We start from the raw sequence: 12,809 nt of genomic DNA, 5'->3' as shown, positions 1-12,809 counted from the left end.
GAATGTTTATAAATGTGTAAAGGGTGAGTGTCACGAGGATGGAGCCAGGCTCTTTTCAGTGACAATCAATGATAAGACAAGGGGCAATGGAACATAGGAGTTTCCACTTAAATATGAGAAGAAACTTCTTCACAGTGAGGGTGACAGAGCACTGGAACAGACTGCCCATGGGGGTTGTGGAGTTTCCTGCTCTGAAGAGATTCAAAACCCACCTGGACACCTTCCTGTGTAACCTCATCTAGGTGTTCCTGCTCCGGCAGGGGGATTGGACTGGATGATGTTTTGAGGTCCCTTCCAATCCCTGACATGCTGTGATTCTGTGATTAATAGGCCAGAGCTGATGCTCATGAAGTCACTTGTTCTCTGTCCTTGGACGATGACAACCGGTAGCCAGGCTCTGCACAGATACATTTTCCCCATAGTGTAACCACTGTGAGTGACTTGTTTTGACATTCCTCCTAGAGAGGATTCCAGACAAATCCTTTGGGTCTGATCTGAGCTGGACATAAGGAATTGTCAGCTACTCTCATGGCTGTCATCCAACTCTGTAACCTGAGTCGTAAGCAAGAACGTGATAGCAGGGCCATTTTCACTTTGAATGAGACTAAACTTATCCCAAAAACCTGACGTAATTTAACCAAGACTCCAGCTGTCTGTCTTTGCTCTCACTGTGAACCAGCCTTTCATCTCAGTGATAAATGTGGATGGTGGAAATTAATACATCATTAATACCTCTGAATTCCAAAGGGATTTCAGTTTTCCACAGGTTACTAATGGAAAAAAAAAAAAAGAGATCACAGCCATTTCAGCAGGTGACTTTGCTCTGAGATACAGAATGGTGCTGATCTGGATCTGTCAGCTCTCATTCAGCATTTCTAACTAAATTTCAGTCATGTATTCCAAACAGCCATTCTTTGTATAAGCAATGGAGACCTTTTCATGCTTTTCATGATAAATTATAAAGCTTCATGAACTTTCTCTAAAGAAAACTTTCCTGTGTGATGCAGCTGTTTTGACTCCCTTGGAAGAAAGCACATGGAAAACCCAGGACATTTGAAACCAGTAGCAGAAAGCATAAACTATCAGTGCATAATGACAGTGGGAGGTTTCAGTCCAACATTAGCTAATGACTTGGCTGTTCTGGAATTTGTATTTCCAGAAATAACAAGCAGTCCTTTCAACACATGAGCCCTATTCTTTCCATTGAGGAATACAAATAAGTGACAATTGAATCAATTATTTTTTACTAACCTGATAACAAAGACAAAAGAAGTTAAAGTCTTCTCACTGCTGCTTGACTTGGTTTGTTTCTGCCCAGAACCATGTGCTACCAAATGCCCTCACTGCCAACAGGATCCAAGTGTTGCCCAACCCTTTGAAGAAAAGTTAGAGAGATTATGGAGTCAAGTTCCATCTCACAGAATTTCATATTCCCTGGAAATATTTGGAACTGATGGAGTTTTTCTGCTTTCTAAACTATTTGACACTGTGTGGAGACTATAGAGATGCCCGGATGTTCCTAGGTGGATCAGTCTGGTGGGCACCATTGCATGGACGAGGTGGAAAGTGGTGGCAAATGGATTTAGTCTTAGTGGACCCATGTATTATCCTATGATGTAAGTCAGGATGATGCAGTAGGAGACCTGTAATGAGGTCAAGCATCTCTGCAACTGTTTGAACACTGGAATAGAGGATATTGCCCTGCATTGAATTTCTTTTCATAGACATCTTGCTGGGCGGAAGATTGAGATGAAAATCATTAAGGCTTATAATCTTCACTCACTTTGGCACTTGTAAAAATCCCAGTGTATTATTGTGCCCACATATGTGCAGCCAGGGAAATATTCTTTATTCCATTACACTGAAATTGTTGAAAGGCAATTTTCAGATTTATTGTGGATATAGCTTCATCTCAAGGCATATTAAATGCATAATTTTATTGGTAAAAATAAAATTGCTTTTTACTGACTTGTTTGGTGAAGTGGTGAAGAGGGACACACCACTGACAACAGACCAGTTTCCTTTCCTGATTGAAAATCCTGAAAGAAACTGACCATTAAAAGCTGAAAGGAAGAAGCAAAGCTCTTTGGTTGGATATCTGTTATGACTTATGAAGATAAAGGCTTATTCAAATGAGATGAAGATACTTTTCTCTATCATTGTTTATATTTCTGCTTCCCTTATATATGTACCTAGAATCATAGAATGATTTTGGTTGGAAGAGACCCTCAAGGTCATCGAGTCCAACCATTAACCTAATTCTGGCACTAAACCGTTTCTTTAAGAACCTCGTCTATGCGTCTTTTAAATATTTCCAGGGATGCTGATTCAACCACTTCCCTGGGCAGCCTGTTCCAATGCCTGACAACCCTTTCCATGAAGAATTTTTTTCCTAATATCCAATCTAAACCTCCCCTGGTGCAACTTGACGCCATTTCCTCTCATCCTATCATTTGTTACTTGGGAGAAGAGCCCAACACCCTCCATGCTACAACCTTCTTTCAGGTAGTTGTAGAGAGTGATAAGGTCTCACCTCAGCCTCCTTTTCTCCAGGCTAAATAGCCCCAGTTCCTTCAACCACTCCTCATCAGACTTGTGCTCCAGGCCCCTCATGAGCTTTGTTGCCCTTCTCTGCCCTCTCTCCAGCACCTCAATGTCTTTTCTGTATTGAGGGGTCCAAAACTAAACGCAGGATTCGAGACGCAGCCTCAACAGTGCTAAGTACAGGGGGATGATCACAACCCTAGTCCTGCTGTCCACACTATTTCTGATACAAGCCAGGGTGCTTTGGCCTTTTGGGCCACTTGGCCACACTGCTGGCTCATATTCAGCCAGATGCTGATCAACACCCACAGGTCCTTTTCCACCAGGCAGCTTTCCAGCCACTCTTCCCTGAGCCTGCAGCGCTCTATGGGGTTGTTGTGACCCCATTGCACAACCCAACACTTGGCCTTGTTGAACCTCATACAATTGGCCTCAGCCCAATGATCCAGCTGGTCCAGATCCCTCTGGTGTTGTCTGCAAACTTACTGAGGGTGCACTCAATCCCCTCATCCAGATAACTGAAAAAGAGGTTAAACAGAACTGGCCCCAATACTGAGCCCTGGGGAACACCACTCCTGACCAACCGCCAACTGGATTTGGCTCTGTTCACCACAACTCTTTGGGCCCACTCATCCAGCCAGTTACCTTGTGGAGCACAGGGAAAGCTATGTTAAAGGAGGACACCATCTTAGGGAATGTTATTTTTTTATAGATCTCAAATTAATCCCAAATGTACCTAACACAATTCAGCATTCAGTTTTATTGGACTCCTATTGACAGTTTGTTCCATATTATTAATGCTCAAAAAAGACAAGATTCACTTGGACCATTTACTTGGTTATACCATGTATTGTCCAGAATGAGTGACTTTTTATGCAACAACTGCTGAGGAAGAATCTACCATGAGCCACTGAACTCTTGCTTTGGAATTCTCAAGCTGTTTATATGATTTCTGAAAGCAGTGTCAGATCACTACTAAGCAGTTCATTCCTTCAAATTACTTACTGGGAATTTTGAACAGGAAACTTTTCCTACCTGAAGAAATATTTGTACCAGAAAACATGCATAGTATAGACTTGTAAAGGTAAACTGAACAAAATGTGGACAATACATAGTAGGTAAGGATGCTACAGAATTTTCATTGTTTGAAACTCACAGAACTCTGAGACGTTGCTCATGTGACTCCTCTGTTCCTTAACAAGCAGTAACCTGAATTTCATGGTAGTATAAACTGATCTTCATCCTGTTCAAAACTATTTTCTCCTTGTAATTAGAAAATAAAATTCACCTGGAGTGGGTCAAAGAGAAAGAGGTTAAGTTTCCAAAGACATGTAATGTATTTCCACAAAATTAGCCTAGTAAAAACACGAGAAACTGCTTTTATATGTGAAACACCAAGCTTGACCTTTTAAAGCATGTAATTATATGCTTCCTTTGTGACATACTGTTTCTTTGCTCTTCCATAGGTACAAAAACAACGTGCCCATCAATGTACAGACTCACCCTGGCAAGTATATAATTGAAAGTCGATATGGGCTGCACTCACTGGAGATTACCACGTAAGGGAATAGATCATTTAACAAATAACTTAAGCTGAAATGTTGCTATAGATTGAGATCTGCAAAATGTGAACATATCTCCAGGAGATGTAAGGATAAGAGATATCAAGTTTGTACAAATGAGGTGAATGCTATCTAGTAAATGTTGAAACAGTTCTGGTTTTCCTTAGCAGAGGAAATGCAATTTACCTAAGTGAATAACTTATCTGAATTATTATTCTGTTTATGGCTGAGTCAGAGACATGTGGGGCACTTGTGATTATTTCTTCCATTTGTCTGCTGAATGAACACAGTTAAAAATTAAAAAATCTAGTTCAGGGTAAAAAGATATCAGTTAACTGTTTTTCAAATATAGAAAAGTTCCTGATTCTTACTGAAATGAAGAACAGAACTCAGAAGTCTTCACTTATACACAAGAAAGAAGTTTAACAGTATTCATCCTCCAAACTGGAATTTTTCGCCGTCATTTTTTGTTAAAAACACATTTAAATCATGAGATCTAATCACCTCATCTGACAATCAGCAACAATCAAGATTTGACAACCTAGATACTGTTTGGTCCCATTTGAAACTACTTTATGATATCTACCATTTCTATAGCTTCCACATTAGGCATCTCTCCATAGGAGACAGTAAATTCAAAATGACTTGGATAAATATTATCAGACAGTTTTTTCCTACTTCCACTATATTCTCAGTTTCAAATCTGTAAGTGATATTTGAAGAGAGACATTTATTTCAAACATTGGATATTTAACACTGGGGAAAAACTTAATGGCTACAATCAGTCCAGTGTCTGCTGTGTCTGTTGCTCAAGCTTTTACTTGTTTACAGTCTTTACACAGATTTCTGAGAGGTTTTTTTGATCTAAAACATAGGAAAGAGTAGGTCAAAGTGTAAATGAGTGCTCTGCCTAACCATTTCTATCATTTTAGATGTGATTTTGATGACACTGCTCAGTATCGGGCCTCTGCTATGAATGTTAAAGGAGAAATTTCAGCTTATGCATCCCTCGTGGTAAAGAGTAGGTTTGAAAAACATTATTTTTTAAAAACTTTCCTTTTTTAAGATGCACATTGACAATTTCATTTTTGTGGTTCAGAGAGCCTTTACCTTTTAGTGATAGTGATGGGAGTTGTTCTCTTTCTGTCTAGGGTACAAAGGAGAAATTGATGCAAGTCTCTTGTATGCTGGAACTTCTTCCATGCCTATGGGCTGTAAGTTGCAATATATGCTTGTTTGACACATTCATTTACAGTTGTGGCACCATGACAAATGACTAAGCAGAATATTTTGTAACATTATTTAAAAACAAAGCAGGCCTGATTTACAAAGGTCTTGAGCTCTACAGTTTCAGATGATGTTAGCCTCAACCATAGGGGAAAATGGCATCGCCTGCTGGGTCTGTGGCTATTTGCTTATATAAGAAACATCCTTTTAATATTGCCCTTGGCTGAGGAATAAAATCTGTCAAAGAGAGAAACACTTCATCCATTGCAATATGTAAAACATGGTCTGGAAAAATGCTAGGGGCTTTATGTGCTTGAGTAGAGTAGTTGACTTAAGTGTTCTTGTCTGCTGCTATGCGATTTCAGGCATTCTGAAAATGTGTAGGAAAGATCAAAGGGCCAGAAAGCATTTCGAATAATTTGCATATTTCAAGGTAAAAAATTTAGTTTGTCTAACCTGAGATTCTCACACTTTGAAATGATTTATAGTATTGCATAGATACTTCCATGATGAGAAGTATTAAGACAGTCTATCCACATATGTGATATGTGTGAACTGCGCTAGGGGGCATTTCCATGCATCCCTGTGCATGGAAGTCTTGGCAGATGAGACTTATGGACATTTCTGTTAGTGTAGCAGCACAAATAGAATCAGGGATATGCTGCAAAGGCACACAAGATTTCATTTATATACTGAAGCTCTGAAATAATAGAAACAAGATTGTGCACTGCATTACAAAATGCAAGGCCACAAGTTTCCAATGTAATTTGAGATTTAACACTTTATAATGAGAAAGGAAGATGACGACCTACATATATTCATTGATGACAGGAAGACTGTGAACTGCCAATGTAGGGAAGTTGTGGAAAAGGAAAATGTGACCCTAGATTTTATCAGCTGAGATGTTTTCAAAAGAAATTTGGAAGCCCCTGTGACATGTGCATGCATCAGAAGTGTAAGGATACTCTGTATACTGTATAACTTGGGTCACACAACAACAGAAAAGGTAAATTCAGGAACAAGTACAGAAACAGGCTACTTGAATTCATGAAGGAATGGAGAGCTCATTTTATATTAAGAGACACCCTAAAAAACCTATTTAGCTTATAAAAATGAAGGTTGAGTAGACACGTGACTGCTTTGGAATGGAGCAAGGAGTTAAAACAGGGAAGGGAAAGAGTCATGTAAGCTGAATATCAGCCTGACCTGAACAATTCATTAATTATAAATAGAAGCCTGTTTCACTTACAAAACAAATCTTATTATAAAATGATAAAATGCTGGATCTCAAATTTTGGAAATTCTGGGATGATAATCTGCAGGAACCTTTTTCTGATAGAATGCGCTAGCTGTAAGAATTATAGTTGTATGAATAAAGAAACAGATGATTCTCTGTGGTAGTAAGGGCTTGGATTATCTGACACTGCAATTACTTCTGAACATGATTGCTGAATAGATATTGTTTCTATTTACATCTTAATCTTTACCTGAGCTTGTATTCATAATCTTTGGGTATTCTTTCTTACTACTCCCACTACAAAAGGAGAAAAAAAGTAAACAGATATATATTTTTTTCCCTTATGCAGTTGGCGTTACACCTCATGGCTATGCTTCCAGGTTTGAAATCAGCTTTAGTGACAAGTTCGATGTTGCCTTTGGGAGAGAAGGAGAGACAATGAGTCTGGGTTGCACAGTTGTCATCAGTCCAGATATCAAGCGCTTCAAACCAGACATTGAATGGTACAGAAATGGTGAGACCATTTGACAAGAAGAAATATAGACTTCTTTCATGTCGATCTTTACCTATTTTGGCATATGTGAACATTGTGATTTGGTCATCACTTTCTCAGATTTCTAAATAGTAATATTTTCTCTTTTTCTATTAAAAGTTCTTTGAAAGTTAGGATTTTGAAATGGAACCACAGTTAGAAAATAGACATAGCACTGTGAAAATGTCTTCTATGGATATTTTCTTTCTTAAAAAAAAAATTTAATTAAAAGCATTTCAATCAGCTTCAACACTTATGTGGCCCATCTTCATCTCCCACATAGCTTTTACTATTTATTTATATGCCAAGATATTTCTTAAGCAGTTGCACAAATGTGTTGTGCAACAGCTGATAAAAAAGATGCTGCTCTCCAAAGTTACACTTTGAAAATTAAGACAAAATTGGCATGAGAGCGGAATTAACTGGAATTTACAATTGTCTTTGAAGACTGAAAGTTGCATAATAAGAATGGTCACTTGCGTATTTCCAATCTGTCTATTCCCCATATTCAGAATCTGCTCCTCAGTAGATCCAGCTAGTTCTCATAATGTAATTCTCTAATTTCTAGGTGTTCTTATTACACCGTCCAAATGGGTGCAGATGCACTGGAGTGGGGAGCGAGCTTCATTAACACTGACTCATGCAAACAAGGAAGATGAAGGTCTTTACACTCTACGAGTGGTGATGGGAGAGTACTATGAAGAGTACAGTAATTATGTCTTTGTTCGAGGTAGGATATTGTCTTGTGAATGAAATTCACCAGAGAAATGAGGAAAACGCTGGCAAAATCATTTTAGATTTTTTTTTTTTTCAATAAAAATAGAATAATTATTTTCTATTAACAGATTCTAGCAATACACCTTCCAGTTGTTATCTTTGGAAAAATTGAATGCATACCTCAAGCACTGGTGTCAAATGCTAGAAGACTTCTAAATCACATTGGCATTCTGAGGAGGAAACTTAGGATATTGGTGTAACTTCACTCCTCTTTCTCAGTTTCAGCCTGTGAAGAGTACTGAACATAAGTCACAAAGAGGCAAAAATCCACATAATAACTTAAAGAACTATTTTTGTCACCATCTCTTCATTAGCTAAACTGCACTATTTTCATCAAGATTTTGTGAGCCATTTGAAGGGTTCTCTCTAATGCACAATGCAGGAAAAATACAGTGGAAGGGAAACATGAAGGTCTACACCTGGGGAAGAATAACCTCATATACCAGTACAGGGGGTGACTGTCTGGACAGCACCATTTCAGAAAAGACCCTGGAGTTCCTGGTGGACACCAAGGTGCACATGAGACAGCAGTGTGCCCTTGTCACAAAGAAGGACGGCAGCATCCTGGGCTGCATTAGCAAGAGCCTTGCCAGCAGGTTGAAAAGGTGATCCTCTCCCTCTGCTCAGCACTGGTGAGACTCATTGGGAGTGCTGGGGCCAGTCCTGGGCTCCCCACTACAAGAGAGTCATAGACATACTAGAGTGAGTCTAGTGAAGGGCTCTGAAGGTGATTAAGAGCTTGGAGCATCTCTCATGTGAAAAAAGATTGAGAGAGGTGGAGCTGTTCAGCCTGGAGAAGACAGGGCTTATGGAGAGTTTATCCACATGTGTAAATACCCGATGGAGGGGAGCAAAGATGACAGAGCCAGGCTCTTTTCAGTAGTGCCCAGTGCCAGGACAGGAGGCAATGGACACAAATTAATATACAGGAAAGGTCATTTAGACATAAGAAAACACTTTTTTTACTGCAAGAGTGGTTGGACACTGGAACAGGTTACCCTGTGGAGTCTCCATCCTTGGAGATATGCAAAACCTGATTTGATACAGTCCTGAGCAACCAGCTCTTGCTGACCCTGCTTTGAGCTGAGGGCTGGACTAGCCAACCTCCAGAGTTGTCTGCCAATCTCAATCATTCTGTGAGTCTCTAAAGTAAAGCACCAAAGGATAGACTTAAAATTTAATTTCTCTGGGTGTTGTTTGCTTCTACCATGAAAAACTTCCCCAAATTTCTATTAGAGAAGTATTTCTTTAAAAAGAGCCATGGCTATCAGGTTGCATGCTGATTCTATATCCGTCCCAACTGCTTTTAGCAGCTAAAGTGTGAAATGCTAATTCAAAAGGCTCTGGAAATTCTTGGCTCTGAGACCATGCCCAGAATGGCACTGTGTTGCCAAGTCCAGCAGAGTTGTGTGAGATAACAGCCTGCTCAGAAAATATGACTGAAGTAGATGTTTTCGTCATCTGAAGAATCTAGTGAAATGATCATTTGTGGCAAGGCATCTAGCTTTGTTTTAAATTGTGCTGCTGCATAAATAAATGATCGCCCTCATTCCCATTACATCTTCTAGCAATGCAGGTATGACCTAACCACAAACCCACTACCCCTTTCTCCAGAGTATCTTACTATCCAATCGGTGTGTTTGCCAAATTCTAATTGGATTAATTATATTTTGTGTTCCTACTTAAATGGTCCCTGCAGTCTCAGCTGGCTAGTATATTCCTCACTGCTCCTCCTAGAGTGTAGACAAATTTGCTATAAATAGCTAGCTATGGTATTTAAGCACAAGCAGCTTTCCTTCTGTGTCACATGTAGAAATCCCTGTGTATCAATGGAGGTGAGCGATGCACTAATCAGGCTCATAAGATCAGGTCTTTAGATGGGCTTAGAGAGTATGTGTGACTCTTCTGCTGTGGCTGCAGGTCAGCATTTGTCAGCAAGCCATCGGGCATGAAACCCTAGCCTCGCTGACAAATGCTGACCAGCCATGCTGGTTGTCCCAGCTATTTCCCAGTCTGTCTTGGAAAGAAACTGCGGTGCCTCATGTTCTGTCAAGCAATAAATATGGGCACTTATTATTACTGTTAATGTTCTTATTTGTTGTGTTAACCAGGTTGCTTACTCTGTAAGTTATTGTTTTTTAAAATGCATCGAGTTAGCTGTAATTAGAACCTGGACTCAGTAACTTTGGCACAGCTTCAAAAGCTTCATGCGATGCTACTCTGCCTGTAAGAGAAGATACAGTGTAAAGTGTGTTGTGGGCTTTTTTTTTCCTGAAGGCTGCTGTTTTACTTAATGAAACATGTTAAATACTCTTGTAAGACCTTTTTTTCTAAAAGCCAAAAGCATGAAAAATAGCAATTACTGTATATTGCAATACAAAATCCTGTAATGCTTTGAAACATCAAACCTTTTTAAGAAGGCTAGGGTTTAGATCGAATGTGTGAATTATATTTATTAGCAAAATCATTTTTTTCCAGATATATAAATTTTTCTTGTCTAAGTCAGGTCTTCTTTTGAAGTAGCTCACAAGAGGGCTTGAAAAATGCTACCTATAACTGTACAAATTGATGTTGTTCTGCAGAGAAACAACCTCTCTTCTTTGAAAGTATTTCATACAATCTTCCCGAAAAGGTTATTTTTCTGTACATGAAAATTACCCCATCTCACAAACCAGGCTCTGACTGTGTAAACAGTAAAATCCCTCAGTGCCCAGCTCTGTGCTCTATTTTTTAAAGCTTTAGATAAGAATTGTCCAGAAGCTGAAGCTGGAGTCCAGACCCTTTGACACGAGATTTGTGATTAAACACTTGACAGGAACAATATGCTCATCCTTATGAAGGTTAAATTCCACAACGATAATGTCTGTGTAATATAATTTAACTTCAAAAGGCTTTGACACCTTTGCAGTTCATAGGTAGCCAAAAAGAAACAATGAAGGACTATATATGGAAATAAGACATTTAACTCAGTATTGTACATCCAATGGGTGAATACTTTTGATTGAGCTATTACCTGGCTGTAAGGCAAGATATCAGCATCTTCTCCAAAGTAGAATAGCAGGTAAATATATAGTCTGCCAAATTTTTGGTTCAGTTATGTCTCTGGCAGCTACCTAACCAGAATGCATGTTGCTAATTTAATTCAAAATGCCTAGGTGAATTACATTTACAGTGTGCTGTAACATTAAGCATTTGTAAATGTGGCAAAGAGAAAACCAAAAGCTAGGAAAACACTGGCAATATAACAACAAATAACAAATAGTTTTTGAAGCCAGTGATGCAATTTCTTTTTTTTTTTTTTTTTTTTTGGCTCAGTAGGAACAGAGTTCCTTCCTTAAAGATTAATAATTGTGAAAGAACTGTGGTTCATATTTGGAAATGTATGTTTTCATCCTCATAGATGCTGATGCTGAAATCCCTGGCGCCCCTGGTGCACCACTGGATGTGCAGTGCTTAGATGCCAACAAAGATTATGTCATTGTCTCCTGGAAGCAGCCTGCTGTCGATGGAGGAAACCCCATCCTCGGATATTTCATTGACAGGTCAGTGAGCAAGCCAGACTGGAGAATTCAGATTGTTGCGCTTTCTAACTCAAAAACCTAAAAGCGCATTGAAAAGCATGAGATAAAATGGTAATGGTTATTTTGCTTCTTGTTGCTGGCTGGAAGAAAATTACTTTTTTCTTTAAATTTCCTGGGTCTGATCTAACTTTAATGGCAATAGCTACGTCCTGCTTCATTTCAGATTGGATATTGGGAAAGAATAATTCACGGAGAGGGTTGTGAAGCATTGGAACAGGCTTCCCAGGGAAGTGATGGAGTCACCATCCCTGGAGGTGTTTAAAAGGCTTTTAGATGCAGTTCTTAGGGACACAGTTTAATGCTAGAGTTGGGTGAGATTATGGTTGGACTCGATGATCCTGAGGGTCTCTTCCAACTGAAATGATTCTATGATTCTGTGATTTAACTACATAGAAAGGATTCTGCAAGACACTGTGTAACTCAGCCCTTATTGCTCCCAGCGAGGCTTAAGAGGCCTCAGGACTTTGCAGTGTTTGGTAGCTTACAGGAGCAGCTCCATCAGGCATCTGTGGCTCCTGTATCAGTGCCCTCCTGCATCTTTCCAAATAGTTACAAAGTACAAGAAACCAGAATATTATCTCAAAGTGCCTTCAGTTTCTTTTATGCAGCACTGTTTTCCAAGGTCTTAGATTCACAAGCTTCATGCAGATCATGCTTACATGTTTTTCTCTGCAACAATAAGAACTGGAAATATTTTTTAAAAATATGAAACCTGAATGTGTCACACAGTGGCAGAATTCCAGAAGTTTGGGATTTAAGAAATTCAGCCAGTATTTTGAGACTTGCAATGATCTTTAGAGCTGGTAATATTTGTTTGAATTTCAGTAACAGAATACATTATCAGTAATACGGATTTCCTGTGGGTTTATTCAGATGCAATGTAAAAAAAACCCAGTAAATATGCCACTATATTATGCCATTGCATATACATAAATTATGTATGTGTAAAAAGAGAGCATTGCTTTGTGAAATATCTAACATCAGTATATTCAATTGAAATACAGTTTTACTGGTTTGATAACTTATGAGTGTCAGTTGCTGCTGTAACTACACTGTGCTAAGTCTAAGCTACAGCTTTTAAATATTTGTTAGAAAATCCTAAACAAAAGACAGGACTAGACTCTGAAAAATATAGTATCTCATTTTAAAACTAGGCTATTGAGGGATGTTAGCACTGAGAGTAATGGCGAGACAAATGGTATTTTGTTTTTTCTCTTGTGTTCACCTCCTTTCTACATTTGCTCCTAAATTCCAAGCTGTGTTACTGCTCTTTGGTATTCAGTCCTACCTAAGGTGTCTGGGCATCCAAATATTGAGCCAGGGTAGCCCCTGACTGCCTTGTAGAGTGA

At 39.0% G+C, this 12,809-nt stretch overlaps 1 protein-coding gene across 7 annotated transcripts in view; it reads left to right on the top strand.

The window, feature by feature from the left end:
- The window catches only part of MYOM1 (myomesin 1), a 79,951-nt gene that overhangs the window by 19,706 nt on the left and 47,436 nt on the right, over positions 1-12,809 (top strand). For all 7 annotated transcript variants that reach the window (XM_065832029.2, XM_065832028.2, XM_071804213.1 and 4 more), the window contains 6 exons: positions 4,011-4,103; positions 5,039-5,127; positions 5,258-5,320; positions 6,920-7,084; positions 7,671-7,832; positions 11,280-11,421. In XM_065832029.2, coding sequence (XP_065688101.1) covers positions 4,011-4,103; positions 5,039-5,127; positions 5,258-5,320; positions 6,920-7,084; positions 7,671-7,832; positions 11,280-11,421 — 714 coding nt within the window. The remainder of the gene's footprint in view (positions 1-4,010; positions 4,104-5,038; positions 5,128-5,257; positions 5,321-6,919; positions 7,085-7,670; positions 7,833-11,279; positions 11,422-12,809) is intronic.

This window comes from Patagioenas fasciata, chromosome 2 (assembly GCF_037038585.1).
Source record: "Patagioenas fasciata isolate bPatFas1 chromosome 2, bPatFas1.hap1, whole genome shotgun sequence".
Classification (NCBI taxonomy): Eukaryota; Metazoa; Chordata; class Aves; order Columbiformes; family Columbidae; genus Patagioenas; species Patagioenas fasciata.
Note: the sequence above shows the minus strand (reverse complement) of the source record. Positions and strands in the feature narration are given on the sequence as shown.